General features: G+C 43.8%; 3 protein-coding genes across 3 annotated transcripts in view; all 3 read left to right on the top strand.

Moving 5' to 3' along the window:
• cacnb1 (calcium channel, voltage-dependent, beta 1 subunit) overlaps positions 1-6,658 on the top strand; it is a 27,825-nt gene extending 21,167 nt beyond the window's left edge. The window contains exons 12-13 of the mRNA XM_080856460.1: positions 904-1,089; positions 3,766-6,658. Coding sequence (XP_080712586.1) covers positions 904-1,089; positions 3,766-4,329 — 750 coding nt within the window. The 3' untranslated portion in view covers positions 4,330-6,658. The remainder of the gene's footprint in view (positions 1-903; positions 1,090-3,765) is intronic.
• A 1,786-nt stretch (positions 6,659-8,444) lies between these two features.
• Positions 8,445-12,526, top strand: arl5c (ADP-ribosylation factor-like 5C). The gene is made up of 6 exons (XM_080856381.1): positions 8,445-8,546; positions 9,555-9,615; positions 9,739-9,886; positions 10,766-10,849; positions 11,582-11,733; positions 12,430-12,526. Exons 1-6 carry the CDS (start codon positions 8,501-8,503, stop codon positions 12,476-12,478), a joined length of 540 nt encoding a protein of 179 aa, XP_080712507.1. The 5' UTR covers positions 8,445-8,500; the 3' UTR covers positions 12,479-12,526.
• Positions 12,527-21,146: 8,620 nt separating this feature from the next.
• Positions 21,147-27,500, top strand: part of lasp1 (LIM and SH3 protein 1) — a 14,735-nt gene continuing 8,381 nt past the window's right edge. Inside the window, exons 1-2 of the mRNA XM_080855767.1 lie at positions 21,147-21,327; positions 26,069-26,163. Coding sequence (XP_080711893.1) covers positions 21,259-21,327; positions 26,069-26,163 — 164 coding nt within the window. The 5' untranslated portion in view covers positions 21,147-21,258. The remainder of the gene's footprint in view (positions 21,328-26,068; positions 26,164-27,500) is intronic.

Below are 27,500 nucleotides of genomic sequence, written 5' to 3'. Positions count from 1 at the left end.
CAGCCTTGACATTTTACTGCGATGTCCATTCTCAAGAACCGTTCACATAGTCGAAGGAGAATAACAAAGCCATTCCAGTATGTGCATTCGTCCCACCCTTCCACTCTCACTCCCTCAGATGTGTGTGTGTGTGTGTGTGTGTGTGTGTGTGTGTGTGTGCATTCGTCCCACCCTTCCACTCTCGCTCCCTCAGATGTGTGTGTGTGTGTGTGTGTTGTGTGTGTGTGTGTGTGTGTGTGTGTGTGTGTGTGTGTGTGTGTGTGTGTGTGTGTGTGTGTGTGCATTCGTCCCAGCCTTCCACTCTCACTCCCTCAGACGGTCAACTGGTCATAGGTCTCACTTGTGACTCACATCAATCATGATAGGACAGAAAATATCCATCAAAAGAGAATCCCTTCTGTACCAGCGAGAATCAGAATCTATGTTCTCTATTCTCATAAGAACACGTGAGATCCGTCTCTTGTCCCCCCAACAGGAGCTGTTTGACATCATCCTGTGTGTGTGTATCTGTCTGCTCATACGTGTGTGTGTGTGTGTGTTCTCTGCAGGAGCTGTTTGACATCATATGTGTGTGTGTGTGTGTGTGTGTGTGTGTGTGTGTGTGTGTGTGTGTGTTCTCTGCAGGAGCTGTTTGACATCATCCTGTGTGTGTGTATCTGTCTGCTCATACGTGTGTGTGTGTGTGTGTTCTCTGCAGGAGCTGTTTGACATCATCCTGTGTGTGTGTATCTGTCTGCTCATACGTGTGTGTGTGTGTGTGTTCTCTGCAGGAGCTGTTTGACATCATCCTGTGTGTGTGTATCTGTCTGCTCATACGTGTGTGTGTGTGTGTGTTCTCTGCAGAAGCTGTTTGACATCATATGTGTGTGTGTGTGTGTGTGTGTGTGTGTGTGTTCTCTGCAGGAGCTGTTTGACATCATCCTGGATGAGAACCAGCTGGAGGACGCGTGCGAGCACCTGGCCGACTACCTGGAGGCGTACTGGAAGGCCACGCACCCCCCCAGCAGCAACCCCCCCAACCCCCTCCTCAACCGCACCATGGTGACGGCCGCGCTGGCTGCCTCCCCGGAGCCCGTCTCCAACCTGCAGGTACAGGTGCTCACCTCCCTCAAGCGCAACATGGAGATGCTGGAGGACCAGGAGGACGAACACACCCTCTAAGCCCCGGCTGGGAGTGGAGGTGGTGGGGGCGGGGAGAGAGCAGGGACAGGGGTGGGTTTGGAGGGTGGAGAGTCGTTAATGCACCAGGTCGCCTCCGCTCCCATGGCTGGATGATGTTGCCATGCCGAGGTGAAGTTGACCCCCTCGAGGTTTCCTTCTCCTCTCCTCTCCTCCCCTCCCCTCGCCTCTCCTCTCCTCTCCTCTCATCTCCTCCATTCACTCTTGGCCCGAGCTTCCCCTCATCAGAGACAAAGACGTGTGGCTCTCAGTTCATCGCAACGGTCATGCTCACTCATCTCACACACACACACACTCTCACACACACACACACACAGACACCAGACATGCACACACACACGCACACACACACACACACACACGGACACACACACACACACACACACAGACAGAGACACACACTCACACACACACACACACACACACACACACACACACGCACACACGCACACACACACACACACACAGACAGAGACACACACACACACACACGCACACACAAACACACGCACACACGCACACACACACAGGCAGTGCACATCCAATGCGACTGAAGGCAGTAGAAGCCGGGTGCCAGTTCATGTGGAGGTAGACACACACATGATTTCTTAGTCATTCACTCTCTCTCTTAGCCAGTCACACACATCACCACCACCCACCCCTCCTACCATTCTCCACCCCCCCCCCCCTCCCTTAGTCCCTTATCGCTGTGGTAACACACCAGCAGTTCTCTGCCCTCCTCCAGGTTGCCATGGTACTGTCCCTGAAAAGGCAAGGCATCTGACGCCACACTAATGCAATGGTTTTTCTAATGGCCAGTGTGTGTGTGTGTGTGTGTGTGTGTGTGTGTGTGTGTATGTATGTACTGTATGTATGTACTGTATGTCTGTTTATTTAAGAATGTTGTACACGTCTATTTATTTCTAGCAATGTGTGTGTGCACGTCTGTTTGTGGTATTTTTTCTGCACCCAATGTGTGTGTGTGTGTGTGCTTGTGTGCATTTAAGCATATGTGTGTGTTTGAACGGTCATGATTGATTTACCCTGCTAAGCGAAAAGGCACAGGCTTTTTTTCTCTCTTCGCCTCTCTTGGATATGTCACTGCAACGGTTACCTAGGTGACAGTTATCCTGTCCCCATGGCTGCTGGATCCCCATGGATCTCTCATGCGGATGATGCCTTGTTTTGAGTTACAGCATCACGCTCTAGATCAGCGTCACATCTCTCATCTAACACAAACCTGACAAATGAGTTAAGCTGAAGATCAAACCCCATAACAATAATAATGCATAATTATAACACTATACTACAGCACTCACGTAACTCATTTATCCATATTTCTTGAATACAGAGGTTTGACACCTATATGAATCCTGTATGATTTGGGACACCCTGTCTTAGATTGGGCTATAGAGGCAGCCTAGTGCTGAGTCTTTCAATCACTTCGATTTGACCACTGAAATGTCTTCCTGCATCTCATGACTCACATCTGCCTCTAGGTGGAGCTATTCTTCCACATGAAATGTTCCTTCCCTGTAACTCCCAAATGTTTTACATTACTCATCTGTGGGTCATTATCATGGTTTGTGACTCATAGTTTGTCATAGTGCTAGTATCATGCATGCTTCAACGCATTCTTTGGAGCTTAAAGACACCACACTGGCCAGCATGCACACACGCAGCCGCCATTTCAGAGTGGCTAAAGTTCTGAGTAATATAATCAGCCAGAACAAATCAATTTAATTTATGTTATTTATTTATTTATTGTATGTTTGTATCTTGCTTTTTAAAGGCCATATAGCCTGAAAAGAAACTGGTCTCAGAAAATCAGTATTTGTGCAGATGCATGACTAAAGGTCTTCTGCCCTTTGACAGAAAGCTTACCTGATCTAGTATCCCTGGAATGTTCTAGGTCCGGTTCAACTTTGGGCCCCAAGAACCATCCCTACCCTCTACCCCCCTTACTATAGGTCCCCTGAATAATTAGACTCAGTAACCCCCCCTACTGGTCTGTTATGAATAATCACACAGGTTTATAGACAGTTTAAGAGATTACACAGATTTAATGATAGCTGTGTAATGTAAATACTCACAGGTAACCTAATTATTTGAAACTTATTTATGACATAGTCTTTAGGTTGGTAGCACTGTCGTGTAACAAATGCTCCCAATGTGAGGCTGTTGTTATGCCGTCCATTCAGAGGTCAGCAGGAGTCAGACTGTGTGTGTTGTGTGACAAAACAAAAGAATGAGATGGCCTTTGCGTAGACAGCAGAGGCCCCTGACGGGGTTTGCTGTGGACTGACTGAATAACTGTGAAGCCTGTTGTGTTTGTGTGTGTGTGTGTGTGTGTGTGTGTATGTGTGTGTGTGTGTGTGTGTGTGTGTGTGTGTGTGTGTGTGTGTGTGTGTGTGTGTGTGTGTGTGTGTGTGTGTGTGTGTGTGTGTGTGTGAAGCCTGTTGTGTTGTGTGTGTTTGCCATGAGTCTAACTCCCACTAACCTGCTGCTTCGCCCCCCCTCGCTTTGCTGTTTGTCTCTGCATGTTGATTGGCCGCCGCCGCTGCGTGGCATGGGCGTGGCTCACAGCAGGGACCGTACCTGGTGCACGGAGAGCAGAAGAGGGAGGGGCCTCTGTCCGAGTGTGGGGCCGGCAGCGGCGGTCTCCATGACTACCAGGGCGACGGCGGCGGCGGAGGGAAGCAGACGCTGCAGCAGCAGACGTACCTGCGCTCCTCGCGTGGTCAGACCCGGGGCGGAGGAGGCGGAGGAAGGTCTCTATCCCGTCAGGACACCTTCGACTCGGAGACGCAGGGCAGCCGAGACTCGGCCTACACCGAGGCGGGCGACTCCTGCATCGACATGGAGACGGATCCGTACGAGGAGCCCGACCCGTACCGCTCAACCCGACTCAACCCCGCCCACCACCACCACACCCCCCGCCAGGCCTCCTGGGAGGACGAGGGCGCGGAGCCAGACCAGGAGAACCTCAACCACGCCCCCCAGCAGGCGCCGCCGGCCAATCAGCAGCAGCAGCACCATGGGCGGGGCAAGCTGCGGGAGCGCTACTGCCAATCACCCACGGAGGGCGGGGCCAACATCAGCCGGAACCAAAACCAGGATGAGTGGAGCAGGGATGTGTACATCCGCTGAACTGGATGACGGGGAGGAGAAGGAGGAGGGGTGGAGGCAGGAAGGATAGGGGAAGAGTAGGGAGGGGGGGGGGGTTAGGGAGAGAACAGAGAGGATAATTCAGGGGTTAGACACCGTGTGTTTTTTTTTTCAGAGGTTGTGCCAATCAGAAAGTCTCAAGCCACAATCTGTTTACAATCATAGAAACACTCACGGTCATTAGCCAGGGGTGCAGTGTACAGATGACACACTCAGTGTCTCTCTCTCTCTCTAACTCGCTCTCTGATACACTAAGACACACATCCAGCCACCCACAAACATAGTTTCTCTCTCTCTTTCACACACACACACACACACACACACACACATACATACACATGCACACACACACATACATGCCTGTATGTAGACATTAACAGACCACATTGTATCATACACTAAAACACACATCATATTGTACAGATAGTAGATTACTCCCATACTCACCTAGAGACACTCTTTTGGTTTATCCATGTTTTTGTTTTATTTTTCTTCCTGCCTTTTGATTCATATGTTTTATTTCTGCATGGATATAACAGGCAGCCGAAGGACTAATGCAAATATAGAATGTAGATGTAGAATCCAGTAGTGTTAGGAGAGAGAGTGCTTCCATGTCTGTGTGTGTGTGTGTGTGTGTGTGTGTGTGTGTGTGTTTCTGAAACCGTTAATAGTCTGGGTGTCTGTTTTCATGTGTGTTTGGCGTGAATGTCTTCTGTAGTCTTAAACTGAGTTGTCTGCATAGCTCAGTTTCCGCACCAATCTGCTGGTTTTAGCTCTCACCTCCCTTCTTGTTCATAGTTGACATTACCATAGTTTATTCCTGTTCATTTTTAAATGATGTACATCAAACTTATTTATTATCTGTCGACATCTGTATAATGGTGTACTTGCTGCTGTGTGTGCCTCCTGCCAACAGAGGGCGCTATTAGGGGTGGTCTGCTCCCTGTAGTCCTTCACTGCACTGTATTGTTCTCTCCTTTGCTGTTGCCGGGGCGATCACTCTGGCCACTATGTTCTCACTGCAGTCGTGTGACAGCCTTTAACGAGGCTTACTCCCGCCTTATCGAAGTGTCAGTCTCTCAGCATCACCCAATCACAAGTGCCAGAATGTCTCGCAAAAGCCACTCCTGCTGTCTCGGCGGGTTTTCTTAAATCGTATCTTGTATGCATAGTTGGTTTCATCTCTGTTTGTTTGTGAGTGTGTTAGGGAGTGTGTGTGTGTGTGGGTGTGACTGGTCTGTAAAGTCACTTGGATTATGTTTTTATTTTATTTTGTTTTTATTTGGTGTCAGTCTGCTCCTTTTTGTAATATTGACGTAATGAATTGAGAGATGACTATCACATACAGACAGACACCCACGTGTACATAGGCTCATTCATAAACAGACTATGCACACACATATGCACACTCACACAAACCCACTCATCGTCCACAGTCTGTCCCTGTCACAAAGTTTTGTCTCTCTTGTGAGCACACACACACACACACACACACACACACACACACTGACATGCAACTACTAAGACACGTACTCTGGAGCTCCCACTGCCAAACACTTGAAGATATGTGCTCTTCTCTGCCTGTTGTGCTGTTTCACCTGTGGACGGTCTCTCTCTCTCTGTGTGTGTGTGTGTGTGTGTGTGTGTGTGTGTGTGTGTGTGTGTGTGTGTGTGTGTGAGACTTTATGTGTCGTATGAGGGTTTATAGTTATGATGTGTGTGTGGCTGTGCATTAGGGGGGTGGGTGTGGATGAAGGTAGTAGAGTGTATGAGGGCTCTGTGTGTGTGTGTGTGTGTGTGTGTGTGTGTGTGTGTGTGTGTGTGTGTGTGTGTGTGTGTGTGTGTGTGTGTGTGTGTGTGTAGATGAAGGTAGTAGAGTGTATGAGGGCTGGGCAGGACACTAGTCCTGCATGGGATGGGGGTTGGGTGTGTGGACCGTCAGCGTGTGTGTGTCTGTGTGTCTGTGTGTCTGTGTGTCTGTGTGTCTGTGTGTGTGTGTGTGTGTGTCCGTGTGCCCGTGTGTCCGTGTGTCTGTGTAGGTGTGGCGGTACGAGTCAGTGAATGTCTTTCGTGGGCCCCTGCTGCCCAGCCATTTAATCAGTTGAGAAAAAATAAAAAGAGAACATCCTAGATAAACAGTAAATATTAATACATGAATAATGTTATTGTTGCAACATCACAATTGTTTAAAAGAGAAAAGATGACAAAATGAACATGTACTCATTGGTGCCTGATTGTAGCTCCATTTTGCTTTTTTCAGCCGTTTTGTTTTTAATCTGTGAAAAATTCGTATTTTAATTAAAAACTTTAATCAGAATTTCTGTGCGTATGTGTGTGTGTGTGTGTGTGTGTGTGTGTGTTCAGAAGAGAGCGCTCCCTCACAGCAGGAAGTCAATATGTAGTTTCACTTTCCTCCTCTTTGAATCTGGTTCACTACTCCTCTTTGTGTAGGTTTACACTTGACTTGGGATGATGGTAGGTTATGCTTTTAAGGTCAGTAGAGTAAACTAAATAGTTCAGCCGACCAGCCCAAGAAACTGCAGAGACAGAAAAAGATACAATTGAGGACAACAACATGGATGAGAGGAGAACTAACAGAGAGGTGTGAGGCTGTAGTGGAGACATTACAGTCTTGTTCACAGAGATGAAGCCGTACCAAAGGGGACTCCCATAAAGGCTTTTACAGTGCAGTAAAATATACTCTTTTGATCACTGCAAGTACATGCAGATCAATGAAGTGTGAGTGAAGTATATCCTGGTCGCGTTGTCTGCCTCACACTCACACACCAATACACACATTTACGTTTGACTCGAGGACTCTGTGAGAAGGGAGAAAAAAAAGTATTTGAGTCCAAATGTAACGTTTGATTTGTAAAACAAACGTACTTGTACTTATCTAAGACTGATTTTAAAACTAGCCCTTTTAATGTTTAGTGTGAAATTGACTTCAATACACCGCAGATCATGACAAGGGGGTATAAACTCGTCAAACCGCCGTGACTCACTTCTGTGGTTGGGAGTGTGAGTGGATATCTCGGTGGGAGAGAGCTAGATATTCACCATAGTCATGGTTTGTTGGATGATTAAAGGGTTTTTGTCATCAGCAGAACATAAGGATGTGGGCAAAAAAAAAGCGTAGGCCTATGATGTCTGTGATGAAAAAAAGATAAAAATGAGCCGATCAAAACAGGAAGCCTTCTGTGGTTCGTTACACACGTGCATGTTTATAAAACCACAATACGCTTGTTTTGCTGAATTGACTGATAAAATGTAATGCCATTGTCATCAAAATCAATGTAAAAAAAATGTCAATCCATTGTTATGGTTAATAATAAGAACAGGGATTCTTAACAAAGCCTGTTGCTTTTGTAAAGGAAAGCAACGACGGCTAGGCAGAAAGTCCCTAGAATTCCAGTGCCTCTTCAACTTTCTGTTTACAGCAGTTTATCTGTTAAATTGTACCTATAACCATAACAGCTGCGAAAGCGAAATGAATACGAAGAAACACAAATGCTTTAGAAGTTACAAGAAACGCAATCGAAAGGTCCCGCCCACACCCATACATAGACAGTACAGGGCGATACAAAACGTGAATGTAAACGTCACCCTGCGTGGGCGACCAATGGCATCAGCCGGTTTCACGCCCGTTCAATGAAACGTCATTTTTTGCGTCATGTTCAGAACGCCCCTCGGGTCAATGGAATTCCATTGCCCCGCCCTTGCCCGCGACTCGGTCGACGTAAATCATAAGGGTTTTCCTCCTAGTCTCCTAGTCTCATCTGCTGGTGAATAGTGAAAGGCAGACATCACATTTTAAGAAGCACATATCGGCTTTAGTTTGAGTAAAGTAAGGTATCAGGTGTCTGTGTTGAGGTTTAATACCGAACTTGAAAGTTATTTCACATTACCCAATAAAAGGGAAAGGGGCATTCTTTTGGTAGCTCGTTGACATCGCCGCGTAACTTAACGTAGGCTACAGGGTTAAAAGCTAACGTTAGATAGATATCCAGCAACGTTACCTGAGTTAGCGGTTCACGCTGGATTGCCATCCGCTTAAAAGGGGCATTTAAATCTGCTTATAGACGCTTCTGGTTACGTTGTGTTGGTGTGAGGAAGCCGTTTATAAGGAGGTCTTATTTGCCGTGTGTGGAAAATGGGACTGCTTTTCACGAAGTTGATGACGGTGTTTGGGGACAAGGGTAAGTCTGATTCTCACCAGCTAGGCAGCTAGCTACATTTATTTGTATGTTTTTTGTCGTTTCTGCATGCCGTTTAGCGCAAGCGAAAATGTATAAATGCAATCAGTAACTATAGAGCCACCAACTCATTGTGTGTAGGTTTGTATTGACGATTTCTCGGCATAAAAGCCTCCAATGGTCTTGTGAAAACAATAGTAACATCGGCCGAGCATTCAGCTAGCGAAATTCTCAGCTAACGGTTCGGTACGTCTTGGTCCACAAATTGATAGATTTTGAACACTCAGCCAATTGTTGTCGATGCATGGTAATGTTCCCCGATCGTTTAAAATGACATCTGGTCAATTTAGTCGTCTGAGGGTATTTAAATGAACAAACAACTGTTGGTTTCCGAACTAGTTTGTAAGTGTCATTAAACAGATGTGAGTTGAACAGCACAAAGAGATAACGTACCGCTAGCACTCGAAGCTGTGCAGTTCAGACCGATAATCGATAGGTTCAGCACTGTTTCGAAATTGGAGAAAAAAAATCTACTACCACTACCACTACCAATAGTGTTACTACCAGCACAAACGATATCAACAATAACAGTTGCTGGTTATTTAGATATTTTTGTTTTGCAGTGATAGATTAACCTAGTTGAAAAGATTGTAAAGTTTTGAAGTCTATTGTGGTAGGACAGAGTATGGTAGCCTACTAGTTTTTAGCAGTAACGGGTTTTTAACCCTGACTCGGTAACCATGTTGGGCTTGCGCAATATTGTTCAGTGACCGCTGTACACGTCTCTATTTTGGTTTGTATCTTCGCTTTTGAGACACTTATATAACCACACATAACAGCCATGACGGGGTCATAGTCATGTTCGGTTCACCTGGAGATAAGGGGTCAGAGTACGTATACATTACAGACTGTGGAACACGGTGGTGCCCCCTGCACTTTGACCTACACGAGTACTGGATGGCTCATGATGTTTTGTTGTGTTTATTCATCCTTTCCGTTTCCCCCCCTCAGAACATAAGGTAATCATCGTGGGCTTGGATAACGCTGGAAAGACTACAATCCTTTATCAGTTGTAAGTTTGTTTAAACATCCTAAAGACTAACGGCTCTACTTACAATCTTAACATTCAGGTATTTTTTTCCCTCATTCTACCTGTATGCTCACATTTTAATCCTGTCATCATTTTGCAAACCAGTTTGACGAAGGAAGCGGTTCAGACCACTCCCACCATTGGCAGTAACGTGGAGGAAATAGCTGTGCGGAAAACCCGGTTCCTTGTCTGGGACATCGGAGGCCAGGAGAGCCTGAGAGCCAGCTGGAGCTCCTACTACTGCAACACAGAGGTGGGGAGACTGCACAGCTCCACACACACACACACACACACACACACACACACACACACATACACACACATTCACTCCAGCTGGACCTCCTACTACTGCAACACAGAGGTGGGTTGCTGAGATTTTGTCCTTAATAGCGATAATAAACTTTAATTATATAGCAACTTTTATGCAAAAGAATGCAGCTCAAAGTGCTTTACAGCAAAAACATTCCGTACACAAAGAAATGACATGCACATAAAAATAGACATCAAATAAACATAAAAACTCAGATATAGTGCAAACAAATAAATACATAAATAATACAAATTATGATAACAATATTTAAAATGATACATAAAACATAACATAAAATGATAGCCATAATGACTGCATCTTAATGAAAGGCTCTTGATACCAAAATGAGAGTATCCTATCTGCACAACTGTGTACCTGGGTGGATTTCAGATAACATGTACTCAATTAGTCTCTGTTCCCTGGCTGTGATATGTTATCACTCCTCTGCCACATCTCCTGTAGTTCCCCTTTGCATGAGTTATGTCATTTGGAGGACTGTATAAGTATGTTTGTGTGCCAGCCACAGCTAGATAAAGCACACACACACACACACACACACACACACACACACACACACAGTATTAGTATGTTTGTGTGCCAGGCACAGCCAGATAAAGCGCACCCTTCTAATGTTAGTGTGTGTGTGTGCCACCCTTCTAATGTTAGTGTGTGTGTGTGTGCCACCCTTCTAATGTTAGTGTGTGTGTGTGCCACCCTTCTAATGTTAGTGTGTGTGTGCCACCCTTCTAATGTTCGTTGCACACCTGCTGCTGTCAACATCTGCTCAGGTACTGATTCTTGTTTTGATCCCTTCTCTATTAGATTGTGATTCTGGTGGTTGACAGCACCGACCGTGAGCGGCTGACTCTTACCAAAGACGAGTTGCATCGAATGCTGGCACACGAGGTAAGATTATCGCTATCATCTACATACACACACACACACACTCACACACTCATACACTCACTCACTCACACACAGACACACACTCAGGCACACACACACGAGGTAAGATTATCGCTATCATCTACGTTTTTGTTGTTTTTGTTGTTTGATTGGCACTTAGGCACTAGAAGTGATTTTAGTGATTCTTCTCACTTCTTGGACTGTTGACCATTGCACTGTTGTGTTGTTTTGTTTTGCACTGTTGTATTGTGTTGTGATGTGTGTGTGTGTGTATATATATATATATATATATGTGTGTAATATGTGTAAGCACAGTGAGAGCCACTGCACCAAGACAAGTTTGTTTGTTTGTGCAAACTAACTTGGCTAATAAAAGCTGATTCTGATTGAGTGAGTTAACCCTTTTGGTAGAATGAAAACCGCACTCTCAAGCTTTTCTCTTTTAACAATAAGACCAGTTTATTTTAGTACAGACGCGTTTCGGCCTTACGCCATTACGCCATGTGTCACACACTGACGATGGCGTAAGGCCGAAACGCGTCTGTACTAAAATAAACTGGTCTTATTGTTAAAAGAGAAAAGCTTGAGAGTGCGGTTTTCATTCTACCAATAGTTTACATTCTTTTACTCGCACCCGAAAACGCATTTATATATTTGTTTTGAAGTAGAGCGCGCCTATCCCTACGATTGAGTGAGTTAACCCAACACTCTCGTTGGTTGTGTCCCCCACAGGAGCTGCAGAATGCATCCGTGCTGGTCCTGGCCAACAAGCAGGACATCAAGAACTCCATGACGGCAGCGGAGATCTCCCAGTGCCTCACACTCAGCTCCCTCACCACCCACTCCTGGCACGTCCAGGCCTGCTGTGCACTCACCGGGGAAGGGTAGGTCTAGTGCTGTGTGAGTGTGTGTGTCTGTGTCTCTGTCTGTGTGTGTTTGTGCCTGAGTGTGTGTCTGTGTGTGTGAGTGTGTGTCTGTCTGCCTGTGTGTGTGTCTCTGTCTGTGTGTGTGTCTGTCTGTGTGTCTGTGTGTCTGTCTGTGTGTCTGTCTGTGTGTGTGTCTGTCTGTGTGTCTGTCTGTGTGTGTGTCTCTGTCTGTGTGTCTGTCTGTGTGTGCGCCTGAGTGTGTGAGGTGTGTGTGTGTGAGTGTGTCTGTTTGTGTGTCTGTCTGTCTGTGTGTGTGTGTGTGTGTGTGTGTGTGTGTGTTATGTATGAGAGTTGTTTTTCTGTCGCTCTGTTAGAACCAGATCAGCGAGTAGAATATCTTGCGAGCGTCATAAATGATCTGTTCTCTGGATATGTGTATATACACGCTCTGTTGTAGTCCAGCACGGCACTGTTGTCTGTTCAAATTAAAATGCTTTATGTATAACTATATGAAAGAGTAAGATACTCAGTCCTTTGTGTTTCTACTCTTTAGGTATAACTATATGAAGAAGTGAGATACTCAGACCTTTGTGTTTCTACTCTTTAGGTATAACTATATGAAGAAGTTAGATACTCAGTCCTTTGTGTCTTTAGGTATAACTATATGAAGAAGTTAGATACTCAGTTCTTTGTGTTTCCACTCTTGCCCTTTAGGCTCCTGCAGAGTTTGGACTGGATGAGGTCTCGAGTGTTGGCCAGCTAAGATCCAGGACTGCAGACATTCACGTGTGTGTGTGTGTGTGTGTGGTGTGTGTGCGTGTGTGTGTGTGTGGGGAAAGCTAAGCTCCAGGACTGTAGACATTCACACCCTCAAACCATAAAAACATGCAAGCCATCAGCGGATCACCTTCTGGCTCAGTGAGCTTTAAGACACAACTGGACCATGCCTACTTATGAGCCTTTGGTGGCAAACAGAGAGGAACTGTGTGTGTGTGTGTGTGTGTGTGTGTGTGTGTGTGTGTGTGTGTGTGTGTGTGTGTGTGTGTGTGTGTGTGTGTGTGTGTGTGTGTGTGTGTGTGTGTGTGTGTGTGTGTGTGTGTGTGTGTGTGTGTGTGTGTGTGTGTGTGTGTGTGTGTGTGTGAGAGAGAGATTGAAACAGACAGAGAGACAACTGTGACTTTGTTTACATGCTGGTTGTTGAGTGTGTGTGTGTGTGTGTGCATGCCTTTGTGGCTGTGTGGGTCTGAATGAGTGTGTATGCGCGCGCGTATGTGTGAGACACCGTTCTAGTGGTCCACATTGTTTACATAACAAACTGGATCTTTTTGATCCCCATGGAAACGATGAGCAGTCAGGACTGGTGATGTCACTGCCCTACAGTCATATTGATTGAAGATCGCCATTGGTCAGTGTTCAGGGCCCAGCGCATTGGTCTGTCCGAGGACACTATTATGACATCACAGCGGGAAAGGCCATCGATGGGAAATCTGCGGCTCTGCCACTGGTGCTGCAATTAAGCTATCAATGAACCATTTTACTTGAAAGTATTTATAGGAGCTAATTTGCATTATATAAATGGTTATATGATCATTGTATGCTGGCAAAAACAGACTTTGTTTTTACCGTTAGTTGCTCATGGTTTTTCTTTTCTTTTTTCTTTTTTTTTCAAAAGAAGTATTATATTTTGTGCAAAAAAAAATACATTTTTGTACAAATAAATGTTATGCTATGACTGTTAATGTGTCTCCACTTTGATTAGTTTTGTTAGTGCCAGTGGCAAAAATCAATCATTAGTAGATGTTTTTATAAATGATGCGAAGTTCACAAGGCATATTTACATTACTAGCAGGTATGCACATCAAACAGAATGTGGTGAATTAGTAGGACAAAGTAATCAAGCTACAAAAATGCTATACACATATTTGTCTTGGAAGCTCAGACCAATGGTTCTTTTTCATTTGCTTTCAATTACACTAAGTGTTACATCTGATGAAATGGAAGGTGTGTTGAGATAATGCACAACAGAAAGAAAGAAACATTTCAGCTGTGCAGTTTGCAACCCTTTGTGCTGTTGTTGCAGATTGCACTGCCACAGTGATCTCTGAACACAGTAGAGATGACAATAGCTGTGTGTGTGTGTGTGTGTGTGTGTGTGTGTGTGTGGGCGTGCTACATAACTTCTGGAAACACAGCCTATCATAGGTGACCGTCATCCAACACCTCATACTAACTCAGACATTTGTACTCCCAAACAGAATAGCTTTCATCCTCTGAAGACTTTTACTTTCAGTTATTGTCAAACAGGCTAGATGTCCTTGTAATAAATGCTTCAATTTGACTCATTCCACTAGGGATTGTCAGTGGGTGGTGTTAAAAGATGCCATCGCTCACAATGTCACCTCCAGGGCACTTTTAACACCTACTTTGGTGCTTTGTTTGAGTGGCTTTTGTCAGCTACTCACCAGACCATTCAGCCATCACACGCCATTCATGTAGGTAGTTCTACTGTCCCTGAAATGACTTTCATTTCGTCTCCATTTGCATTTTACAGCTCATTTGCAGTCAGCAGTACATCCATGATATCACTTGTGTGTGGTCCTTTTTGTGTCAGGGATATGACATGCTTTTGGCCAATGATTCAAATTCTTCACTGCCATGAACTTTGAGATAATAGCAGTTGCCCCCCCATGGATGGCAGAGTCCGACTTAAGCCATAGTAGAATTAATACCATCATGTAAACGAACTGCGTGGCTTTTTTTTTTTCAACTCAACCATCTACTACTCTATACTCAAGTTACGCAAATGGCCTTGTTGCCATGTGTGACTTTTCAGATCAGATAAAGCCACCAGAGGGCAAAGTCTCTCATAGACAGAAACAGTAATAGATGATAAAACAGGGTCTTTGGAGGGTTTTATTTTTGTAAGTTAGTATTTAGTGTTAGTATTTCTACGTGTTTTGTTGACTTTCACACAGAGAGGCATTTAAGTACGTATTTAATAAGCCATTTTCTTCATAAGAGAGTGTCTAAGTATTTATGAATACCTCACAGGTAAGTTTCTTCCCTGATGTCATAAGTAAGACTGTCATAATACAAATAATAATATCCTTTTACCAGGAGGTAGTACCTCATTTAAACACTGTATAAAAGTAATGGTATACTATTCATAATGATTAGATAATATTTTTTCTCATAAAAGATTGTGATGGTGACATAAATCAGAATGTTCCATTGTTATCACAGTACCTGATCATTATGAAACATCATTTTCAGATTGTCATAAAGCAGTGTTATGTTACAATGATCGTGACACATACTATTCCTTACTTATACTTCAGTGCCATTATGAGATACTCTGAAATCCTGTCATAATGGTTATTAAACCATAACAGATACATCTCATTACCTACATAATATACTGATATATCTTTAAGAGGTGGAAATGGTCACGGTGACCTACAGCACAATTCTGTTCTTCTATCTGGTCACCTTAAAAGCCTGAAACTGCACCTCTAGAGGCGGCTGCTGACTGTTGTTGTGATGGTACTAATAAAAGACAGCTAAAGTGAAGGTGTCTAATGGAAAGGGGTCAGAAAGTCATACAAAAATAGGAAAAAACTCCATTGCACTCTTCATTTAAAAGCCTTTATTAAAACATGGCTAGATTAACATGTTGCCATGTTTTAATAAAGGCTTTTTTTCAAGGCAGTTCCTTTTACATCAGTGATGGGAGCTGACACCTGTTCGAGAGCCCATTCCTTTTTTTTCTTGTGCCTCTCCTGTATTATTTAAAACGCATGGGTGCAATCGCTGATAATTCTTTGAAAGACAATTATAACTGATAGCGAAGTACCTTTGCCTGGAATCGGCTGGATTATGTTTTTTGGGGGCTGGGTCCCCCCCACCCAGGACCCTGGCGATACCACTGTCCTCACGGTTACCTTAAAACAAGGGGGCACCCGGATTTGAACCGGGGGCCTCTTGATCTGCAGTCAAATGCTCTACCACTGAGCTATACCCCCTCTCTTGTGGTTAACTGGTTCTGTGCAGGTATCCCAGTTTTCATGTATCACGTTTCATAATCATGTTTCATGAACACTATGCCCACAGAATAAGATCTCAGATCATGTCAAAGGAGATATTTGGATTGAAATTTGAATTTTAGATGAAAGTGTTTGATGTTAAATTAGAAAGCTATGACATCATATAATTTGAAATAGGATTTATTTTTAAGCCCTCTGACATTAAAAGGTGATCATATTCATGCATACCTAATTTGAAGTCATCTTTACACAATCAATTATAACCATTTTTTCCAAATGTTCTTAAAAGCTCTCACATGGTAAAGTTTACAGATTAAAACAATTTTGTGAAGATGTTTAGTCTGATCTGTATTAAGATTCCCTTTTCGTTCCTTGTGGCAGGGTTTAGGTCCGTCTGTCCTGAAATGGCAGTCATTCAGCTGCATTTTTACACCTCTTTTGCATCTAAACATGAGATCTGAGGTTTACAGATCTGAACATTCCAAAGATCAAACAAGCTAATTATTATTATTATGGCAAATAAAGCAATTTAGGTAGGTTTTAATTTGCAGTTTTGATCTCAACTTATTAACAACATCAGCATCTCATTAAATGACTGATACCTTGACATGGACCCTTTTCCATCACTTAAGGTGAGTTAGTATCTCATAAGATCACAAATGACCCGACATGTTTGTATTACAATTGTAATTTATAAGAACAATACTAAAATTGATATATTTCTTATATATGAACAGTATACTGTATGTATAATATATAATATAATAATCCACCTGCACCCTCAGGTCTTCAAACAGCTTGCTCCTCCGCGTCCCCAAAACCAAGCGTCGCACCATGGGCGACCGGGCCTTTTGCTCGGCAGCGCCACATTTATGGAACAGCCTCCCTGACCACCTAAGGGCAACGCAGACGCTGGATTCCTTTAAAGCAGGACTTAAGACTTTTTTATTCAGGAAGGCATTTCTGGCCTTGTGTTGAATTTTTTCTGTTATGCTTATGTTAATATTTCAATTTGTTTTTAATTTTATTGTATTATTATAGTTATTTTCTAATATGTAGGCACTCTGAGATTCCTTCGAATGAAAAGTGCTTTAAAAATAAAATGAATTATTATTATTAATGATGTAATGCTTGGGATGATCCCTGGATCGCCCTAAAAAAGAGGCCTTGGTGGAGTATATAAGAGTGCACAGACAGGGGCTTTCCTCTTACTCTTAAACCTCTGCTCTTTTTGCCCTCTTCTAAACTTGCTGTCATTTTGCTGTTGATCTATAAGAGCAATTAGAGGCTTTCCCCAGTCCTCAGGTCTTGACTCAGGCTATGAGTAATACCTCAGTCATTCTGCCTTCTAGAATGCATCTCTATTCTTTCTAGAATGCACCTCTAGGATTCTTCCTAAGCTGTCCATTTGGGTGCAAGTTTGGCTCTTAAATTAGCCACACATTTCCTTTCAGTGCTCGGAAACTAGCGATGCTGAAATGTTGAATGTATTGATGCGAGGTGTTTCCTCCTAAGCTGTCCATTGTGCCATGTGATTTGATCTAGTGATGAAGATTTGATGTGTCTTGATTTGTTTCCACTACGGAGCCGTAGCTCCTGGTTAGCCTTTTCATTTGGATCCAGTTACTTAATATTTACCCAGTGGAAAATATCAACTTGAGCATTTTCCTACTCTGTAGATAAGGGAGTGCACAGCATGCTCCCAAAGGATACAGATATGTTGGGTACAAGCTTGGCTTTTAAATTAGCCACACGTTTCCTTTCAGTGTTGGAAACCAGTGATGTTGAAATGTTGAATGTATCGGCGCAATGTGTTTTTTAGAAGCAACAATATAGCTACCTTTTGGGCCAAACTCTCTTTCTGTTGTAATGAACAAGGAGATTATGTGGGTATATTCATGTGGGGGTAGAGGGCGTCCATGTTGGAGTGTGGCCCTTTGGGAAGAGCTTTGTTACTCTTGTAGTTATTGTAGTGCCATTGTTATTTAATCCTCCATTGCTGCTGGAACCTCCATTTTTCTGAAAAGAGGGGGCACCCAGATTTGAACTAGGGACCTCTTGATCTGCAGTCAAATGCTCTACCACTGAGCTATACCCCCTTTCTGCAGCTCCCTCAATAAAAAAACTAACGAACACCATTGCAGAGCGAGGTAACCGTTAGGTGGTGTGATTTCACACTATCCCCATGGGGCAATATTATAGATGGTACAGAATGGGGTCTGTTCAATGTATTGATGCGAGGTGTTTTTAGAAGCAACAATTCACATTAAACACAATTGGCAATTTGGCACTATTTCACATTAGTATTTTACATAGTGCAGAATAAGATACTTGGAGTGAAAATATGGATTTTGGACATACAACTCTTTTCATAACTTCAAATAGGATGCATTGGCAATTTGGCACTATTTCACATTAGTATTTTACATAGTGCAGAATAAGATACCTCGAGTGAAAATATGGATTGCGGACGTACAACTCTTTTCATAACTTCAAATAGGATGCATTGGCAATTTGGCACTATTTCACATTATTATTTTACCTAGTGCAGAATAAGATATTTGGAGTGAAAATATGGATTGCGGACGTACAACTCTTTTCATAACTTCAAATAGGATGCATTGGCAATTTGGCACTATTTCACATTAGTATTTTACATAGTGCAAAATAAGATACTTAGAGTGAAAATATGGATTTTGGATGTACAACTCTTTTCATAACTTCATATAGGATGCATTTTCATATCTTCACGTGTATCGTACATCATGATCCTAATGCCCTGTGTAATCCTCAGGTGTTTAGAGCTCATTGTTTATTTTTCCTGCCAGGTAATCCATTAAGGCACATATAGTACATGCTGAATATCTGATGGTGGATGTTAGAAAAATATATTTAGCTCCATATTGGTTCTTTCTATGACAATGAAGGTATATAGATGGTGTAGAATTGTAGGGAGGTTCAGTGAAGAGCCTTGTGCTCAGGATGAGGGTTATTGCTTTATGAGCGGTGATCTTTGGTCCAGTTTAGTACTGCTCAGGGTTCTATAGAATGTGTGTGATGTGCAGACCAGTGTTTCCTCTAATTATGTTGACCGAGGGACCTGTGGAGCTGTAGCTTAGTCCTAAAACCAGGGGGCACCCGGATTTGAACCGGGGGCCTCTTGATCTGCAGTCAAATGCTCTACCACTGAGCTATACCCCCTTTCTGCAGTATATGTAATAAAAAAACTGACCAAACACCATTGCAGAGAACGGTACATGTTAGGTAACTGGTGTGAATTTCCCACTATTCCCATGGGGCATATGGTACAGAATGGGGTATGTTGGGTGTTTAACCAGGTATTTCACATTAAACACAACTGGCAACTGCCGGGAGAGACATACATGTTAGGGTGAAATGTTTCATGAAGATGTAACACTATTTCACATTGATTAGTATTTTAAATGGTGGACCAGAGAGAGGTAAATGTTAGGTTACTGGTGTGAATTTCTCACTATATCCATGGGGCAGTATTAGATGGTACAGAATGGGGTATTTTAGGTGATTTTATAAACTCAAAATTTCAGTTTGTGTATTTTCCCACTCTGTAGATAAGGGATTGCACAGCATACTTCCAAAGGATACAGATTATTGGGTACAAGTCTGGCATTTAAATTAGCCACACGTTTCAACTATGACAATGAATGGACAGAATGTGTAGAATTGTAGTGAGGTTCAGTGAAGAGCCTTGTGATCAGGATGAGGGGTATTGCCTTATGAGAGGCAGTGGTGTAGTCCAGGGTATACCCAGGTATACGGAGTATACCCATTTTTCAGTCAGCATTGCATATACCCACTTCTCAAAACAGGGCGTTTATCCTGTGCTGTATGGGCTGCTAAACAAAATTAAGAGTTTACCCACTTCTCCAGGGACCAATACACCACTGATGAGAGGTGATCTTTGGGACAGTTTATTGGAAGAGACCAGAGACCAAACATAAAGAGTTAAAAGCATCTCCAAGAATTGTATTGAGATCAATAGCACTGAATTATAGCCTTTGAGTGAAATGACTACAGAAAATTAGAGAGAAATTGTCCAAGGTCAAAATAATGCTGTGCAAAATGTAGTGAATGTATCCTTTCCATGTTCCAAATACATAGGCTGCGCTGGTAAACACGAATGACATCAGACATTAGCGCCCTCTACCTTTCAACATCACAAGCACACGATATTATATAGTTATCGTTATAGATGTGCTTCGAACGCATATTACAGACTGATGAGCATGCCGATGAAGCTCACTTAAAGGCACTCTCCATTCCGTTGATCCCGCTGAGAATGCCTTTGAAGTATTTACCACAGTACCATACATATGAATGCCATGCTCGGGAGTCGTCTACGACGTTTCGCACGTCAATAGTAGCGCGGTTATGAGTAGCCTATAATGCCACTGAGTGTATGAACGCTATCATCACCTCCATGTGTGCATGTATTAAAAGATGGGACAACTAATAGTAAAAGAGGGGGCACCCGGATTTGAACCGGGGACCTCTTGATCTGCAGTCAAATGCTCTACCACTGAGCTATACCCCCGTAATTAACAAATAGAGATATGAAAGGTAATAACACAACAATACGTTATTACCCATTTACGCACTAACCACATAAAATGATAAATAATGTGAACAGCGATTAATTGACCTTCTGCGCACATGTAGTCCAACTCCCTGACGATGGCGTCTGTTACACTGACCTACTGAGACTACGGTTACACGGTGTAGCACAAGGGTTAACTTTATTTACAGTTTCACAATAACGTTAGCTTTGTTCGTTGGGTTAAAATGTACTGCATCTACAGATTGGTGGAGGACAGCAGAGCGCCCCTCCCCCAATGCACAGTCACACAGACTGACTGCATTTGTCAATGGGTGCAACGTAATCGTTCGAGATCAGTCAGGGCAACCTTTTATTCCATGTGGATGTTCTCACATTTCATGAAAACACGAGCCTCAACCAAGCGATTCAGTCATGGTGTTCATGGGGAAGTCTGGCTTCTATAAAAAAAAAAAATACAGAAAAGACGGACACAGCTGTAGCCACTCATGAACTTCCGCATTCCTGTGAATGGGAGCCAGTGGGGATTCCAAACAATGCTTTCACAACCACACTGCCCCATAACAGACACATGGCATTTGTGTATAACTGAGTTGACCTGCGCGTATAACCATTGTTATGAGAACAATTTTTAGACTTCTTCAAATCCCTTTGCCAATGGACCGCCCTCGTTTATATTCGGTCGTGCGCGCGTCACAACCCAGAGACGCGCGTGCTCGCGCTTTCCGCGTCTGAAATCCGTGCGCTGACAGCCAGCGGTGGAAGAACATCAACAGCCACCTCAAAGACCGGAAAATTAATTCATCACCCATACGTGATTCTGACGATCTTCAATTGTTTTTCCTTTATATGTAAATATCAAAGGTATTCGTTTCATTCGGGATCTTGCGAACTTCGATTTCGACCATGAATCCGTTGTGTGGCAGATGTAACAAAGTCGTGTACCCCACGGAAAAAGTGAATTGCCTGGACAAGGTAAGCTACTAGCTAGCAACCAAATATGCATGCTAATACTAGCTGATGCACCTCTTAGTATTATTTATGTTATATTTTATCATCGCATAATAATCAACACATTTAGAAAGACACAGAAGTACATATATCATGAAGCAAATCCTTCACGCTACTCCAAGGTAAACACGATGATTGAGAGAAATTGTAAGCTGGCAGACCAAGCAGGTTATTCTCCAGGAGAGTCGCTACTATGGAAACTTGTGGCTGCTGTGGCTACTGACCGTCCATCTTGACACACAAAATCAGTCTGTTTCTTTGTTTTTGATGTGTTCGGTTCAGGCTGCATCTTCCTACCGTAGATATCGTTACCTGTGTTTATGACACAGCGAGGGAAAGTGCCCGTGTGTGTGTGTGGCCTGGGTTGCGCTTGAACATGGCGTGGTAACGTTAGAGATCTGACGTATCAGAGTCGCACACAATGGGTGGATTCAAAGCAAACCTAATCGCAGCTCTCTCCCCGGGGCAGATAAATTGGTCTGTGGAGTGTAAAATTAAATGGTGGTTTGGACGTTGTACGAATAATCTTACTGGGAGGTCGGAAAAGGACTATCCAGTGGCCAATAGTTCAGCCGTTACAGATCGCCAGCTAAACCCAAACCCAAACAGGCTAGCTACTAGCGTTGTATACATTTCGACAGATGTTTACCACGTAGGCTGGTCAGCAAGGTGATGCCAAAGCTCCGTCTTCGTAGCCTTGCATTCCTGTGTAAGCAAACAGAATGCCCACAGTTGACCAGTGGCTGGAAACCATTTGACTCATGTGAACTGTGAACCATCTCCCTATTAAGGTGAACTTTCGGTCTTTTCTATCTTTTCTGTGTCTGGCGCCTTCCACCTGAATAGTAAGCTGCGTCAAGTGCCTCTAAGTTACCTGGTGAAGTTTTAAGCAAACTGCTAGCTAGCATATATGACCTTTTCCGCGTAAAGGCAAAGATGTGGTACCTACCAGCACTATTGGAATGTGTGCGGCGGCTCTATTTGAGGTTCCCAGCAGATTTTGTTGAGTCACCTGTTCACCACTGGAACAGTAACCGTTTTCAATCAATATTAATTTCCGAACATGTCGTCTGATGTTTGACTGAGAAATAGCGCATGTAACGTAAGGGTTGTGACGCAGCTTACCGATAATGTAAACAACCGTTTAAGGTTGCCCACGAGGGACTGTCATGCATGCGTGATGAGAAATGTTACATTTTAGAGAACGGGTAGATGGATTAATCTCTCCCAGTCCTGTAGCAGGGTGGGGTCTGCTTCGTCTGAGATTGTGTTATTGTGTTTGTGCTTGGATGTGTGTGAGATGGGTATAGAATAGGCTGCCTGTCTCAAGTGATAATGCGTTTTATGGCCCTTAAGAGCACGTTAAAGAAATCGATGACCCGGAGACGGAGTGTCTGAGTGACCTTATCAGAAAACAATAAAGCGAGCACCGCAGAGATTCCAGTCCATTATCAAAGCCATGTCGGTTTGACCTGCATAAAGCTAGTATGTAGTCTAATCTTTGGTTTCTGTTACTTATGGTTGACCTTATATGGTTATGATGTAACTGAAAGGGGGGCGTTGTTAGTGAGTGACTTTCGGGAGAAGAGGTGTGTGTGTGTGTGTGTGTGTGTTTGTGTGTGTGTGTGTGTGTGTGTGTGTGTGTGTGTGTGTGTTTGGAGAACGCCCATATCAAACAAACTCCACAGCTGAGGTGAGCCAAGCTGTGTGTGCACTCAAGCAGACCCGGTATCCAGAGGCAGGCGCACAAACACATGCAGACGCACACACACACACACACACACACACACACACACACACACACACACACACACACACACAGGGTGAGGACATACGCACACACTATCCAGAGGTAGGCAGGGAGAGGATGGGATGGGAGAAAGAGACACTAAACAAGAATGAAAAGAGAGAGTGCGTAAACAAGAATAAAAAGAAAGAGTGACTGAAGAATAGGTTGTGAACAAGAGGGCTATAAACTGGATAGTGGATAGGTATAGCAGAAATGTAGGATAGAGGGATGATAAAAGGATGGATGAAGGAGAAACGGAGAACAACATAAGAAGACAGGCTATAATGATGGAAGAGAGAAGAAGGCCTGGCATCATTCCTTCATTCCACCTCAGTGCTCCTGTGCCCTGTCTGTCAGACTAACAGGGCTGACAAGAAGATGCGCACACGCACATGCGCACACATACACACGCACACACACACACACACACACACACACACACATACATGCACACACATACATGCACACACACACACACACACATGCATGCACACACAGACACACTGACACACACACACAGACACACAGACACACACACACACACACACACACACACACACACACACACACACACACACAGACACACACACACACACACACCACTTACATCAGAGCAAACCCAGCCATGGCATGTTACTCCAGCAAGCCTGGTGAGCTGGGTGTATTCTCTCTTATGGTCTGCCTAGTACAGCTGCTTTGTTGGCATAAAAGGGTGTGTGAGTGTGTGTGTGTACGTGTGTGTTCACCAGGCACATTCCTGTATAAGCTGAAGTCAGAGCAGAGGTAAACGTGTTGTGACAGGACACAGGCTCTACCCTGGAGTGTTGAGCCCAAACTCTCCCAGTGTAGTGTGAATGGCGGTGTCTCCCTCCCGTGTGTGTGTGTGTGTGTGTGTGTGTGTGTGTGTGTGTGTGTGTGTGTGTGTGTGTGTGTGTGTGTGTGTGTGTGTGTGTGTGTGTGTGTGTGTGTGTGTGTGTGTGTGTGTGTGTGTGTGTGTGTGTGTGTGTGTTCATCATGAACTACACGCTCCCAGTGTAGTGTGAGTGGCGGTGTTTCCCTCCCGTGTGTGTGTGTGTGTGTGTGTGTTCATCATGAACTACACGCTCCCAGTGTAGTGTGAATGGCGGTGTGTCCCTCGCGGTTCACTCCCATTCACTCCCACATGGGTCATCTGTTGAATTGTTCCCTCACACATGCGTCCACACACACACACACACACACACATACACACATCCACACTCACACATGCGTCTCTAATATAGTAGAGGTCTAGTTGATTTACTCATGCGCAGAGGCATGCCTGCAGTGAGTGTTAAGTGTAGCCTCTATTTTGTCTCCTGTTTATCCAGACAAACCCGTAGCTATTTCTAATGCTGTGGGGTAAGCACTCTCAGAGCCACACACACACACACACACACACACACACACACGCACACATACACACACACCAATGCACATAATTGCATGTACGTACAGAAACACACAGTTCTTTTTGCTGAGTGCTCACAGACTTCCATCAACATTTATGTTTGTGCATCAGTATAGACGTGGAAAACTTGTGGCAACAGCCATATCAAAGGTCTCTTCAGAAGTCCGGTGGTACTCTGTAATCTCTGGTTAGACAATATGTCTTTCTGACTATTGTGGGGGGGGGACTAGTTTTATCACAGTCTTATTAAGCTTACCACCCCTTAAATCTTAGCTACCACAGTGTAGTAAGGCAGAGAGCTATAGGCTGTTTATTGCTCTGCTTTGCCTCCATAGCTTCAGCGGTCGGTTTAACTGTATAGGGTTACGGTGCAAACCCATGCCACCGTTGTGAGCGACGCGATCTCTAAACCCAATGCATTTCAATGGGAGCCAATCCATTGTGACGTAAATGAGCGATCTGAGCGACGCGTCCGTTGAGAATTCGAACATGTTGAAACTTATGCAAATGAGGAGCGATATTTCCCGGCAGCAGCCAATGAGATTGTTTGGTGTCGTCTTTGACGGTTTGAAAATTGTAGGACTGTATGCTATTTCCACACGCTACACCACGCCCACTCAAAGCGATGGAATTTGATCGCGTCGCTGTCATGGGTTTGCACCGTTAGGAACACCGGCACATGTTCACATATTCTGGCCATAGTCACATGTGCAACAGATGCATTCTCTTGTTCCCATGGTAGCATACAGTAACAGTCAAAAATTTGGACACACCTTCACATTTCTTGAGAAGTTTTTTCTTTCCTTTTATTATTTTCTACATGGTAGATAACACTTTTTTTTGTTTAGTACATCATTCCATGAGTGTTATTTCGTAGATTAAATGTCTTCAGTATTAATCTACAATGTAGAAAATGATCAAAGTAAATAACAACATTCTACTAAAAATTAAAGGTGTGTCCAAACTTTTGACTGGTACTGTATGTATGAGTATATGTTTATGTATGTGCTTTATTGTCAACCTTGAAGAGGTGGAATGTAGGGTAGCGGGTCAGGTCGGTACAGTGGAGTGAGACTGAGCGTGTCAATGTTGACTTTGGAGATAAAGGATCAAAGTCCTCTGCTGTTCCGTACATAGCTTCCCTACAAGCTGAGAAGAGAAGTTTTTAAAATTGAGATGCCATGCAAACTAACTCATACTGATACATACACACACACACACACACACACACACTTATTGTTGGAGGGAATTAGTGTTCAAATTATCGAATATTGAATCATGAAAAAATGGTGTGTGTGTCACTAGTGCTCTTTCAAGGCACTAAAACCTAAATGTGTGTGTGTGTGTGTGTGTGTGTGTCAGTCTGTGTGTGTTTGTGTGTGTGTGTCAGTCTGTGTGTGTGTGTGTGTGTGTGTGTTCATCATGCACTGATCTAATGAGAAAAGGCTTGTGGTCGCTGACATCAGACATCTCTCTCTCTCTTTCAGTACTGGCATAAAGGATGCTTCAGTTGCGAGGTCTGCAAGATGACCCTCAACATGAAGAACTACAAAGGCTTCGAAAAGAAACCCTACTGTAACGCGTAAGTGTCCCCCCCCCACCCCCCGGCCCTGCCCCTCTGCATTTATGTGCTGTGTGTGTGTGTGTGTCTGTGTGTGTGTGTGTGTGTGTGTGTGTGTGCTGTGTATTTATTTGAGTGGAGGGCTGAATTGGGTTACTTTAGGTCATTAGTCTTACTTTCTTTCTCCCGATTTCTCAGTTTCATTCTCTCTCTCTCTCCCTTCCTCGCTCTGTCTCCTTTCATCTTAATGCTCACTTTCGGTTTGTTTCTCCAATGTGCTTTTTTGTTTCTGCTCTGCACTCTTTCGCCTGTGGTTTATGGAAAGCTATGCTGCATGGGACGCACACACACACACACACACACACACACACCCTCACTCGTACAATTCTGGTCCTTAAAGGAAGGTTAAGTGAGGAGGGAAATTCCGGGAGTTTTTCGGCGATGAGACAATTAGTTGGCACTCACTCACTCCCTCATATCGACACACCCACACACACACACACACACACACACACACACCTCCATGGACATTTACCCTGGAATCTCCCTCAACTTCCAGTTCCTGTGACCATTCCTGTGGACATCCCTAAGCACGTGCACATTCAAGTTTGCTATGACTACAACACCGGGTCAACAAGAAGAACTTCTGTCCAGCTGTGCTACACCCCCCCCCCCCCCCCCCACCCCCTCCAGATCAGCCATTAGTGCCACAATCATCCGTAGGAGGGAGAAGCAGAGACATGTTTTTGAACTATGTTCTTAAACTATGTTTTTTTTTATAGGCTGTTATAACTACGTTTTTTACTGTAGCACTCTGAGATTCATTTGAATGTAGAGTGCGTTATACATTAAATTAATTTATTATTAGTGTTGCATCGATACCGATACCAGTATCGGATAGGGCCCCGATACAGCACTAAAATGGTGGTATCGGTATCAGCGAGTACCAACAAATAGTGCAGATACTTTTTTTTTTTTTTTTTTATCAATGGTTTGGTACACAAACAAAACAAACACACAAAGAAACAATACAGGAAAAAAAAAAAAAAAACTGACCAACTGACTATTTATTATTTTTTATTTACATACCCCTAATGAAGCCACGTGCCAAAAGGCGGAGCACTTCTGGACTCTAAAGTCCCCTGACACCTCGTTCCCTCGTTCCCTTGGCGCCGTTCAGAGCAGAGGACTGCACCTATTATGAAGACGTGCACATGTGTTTATACTCCAATTAATGTCTAATTAGGCTTTGTTTGGAGTTCGAAAGGCAACCGTCCGAGGGTACTGCTCTCAAAACTCAGCCATGCGGACGTGGATAGCACCCTCTGTCCAATTTCACAGGAGGGAACATATGCTCC

The sequence above is a fragment of the Sprattus sprattus genome, assembly GCF_963457725.1.
Source record: "Sprattus sprattus genome assembly, chromosome: 18".
NCBI classification, from domain to species: domain Eukaryota; kingdom Metazoa; phylum Chordata; class Actinopteri; order Clupeiformes; family Clupeidae; genus Sprattus; species Sprattus sprattus.
Note: the sequence above shows the minus strand (reverse complement) of the source record. Positions and strands in the feature narration are given on the sequence as shown.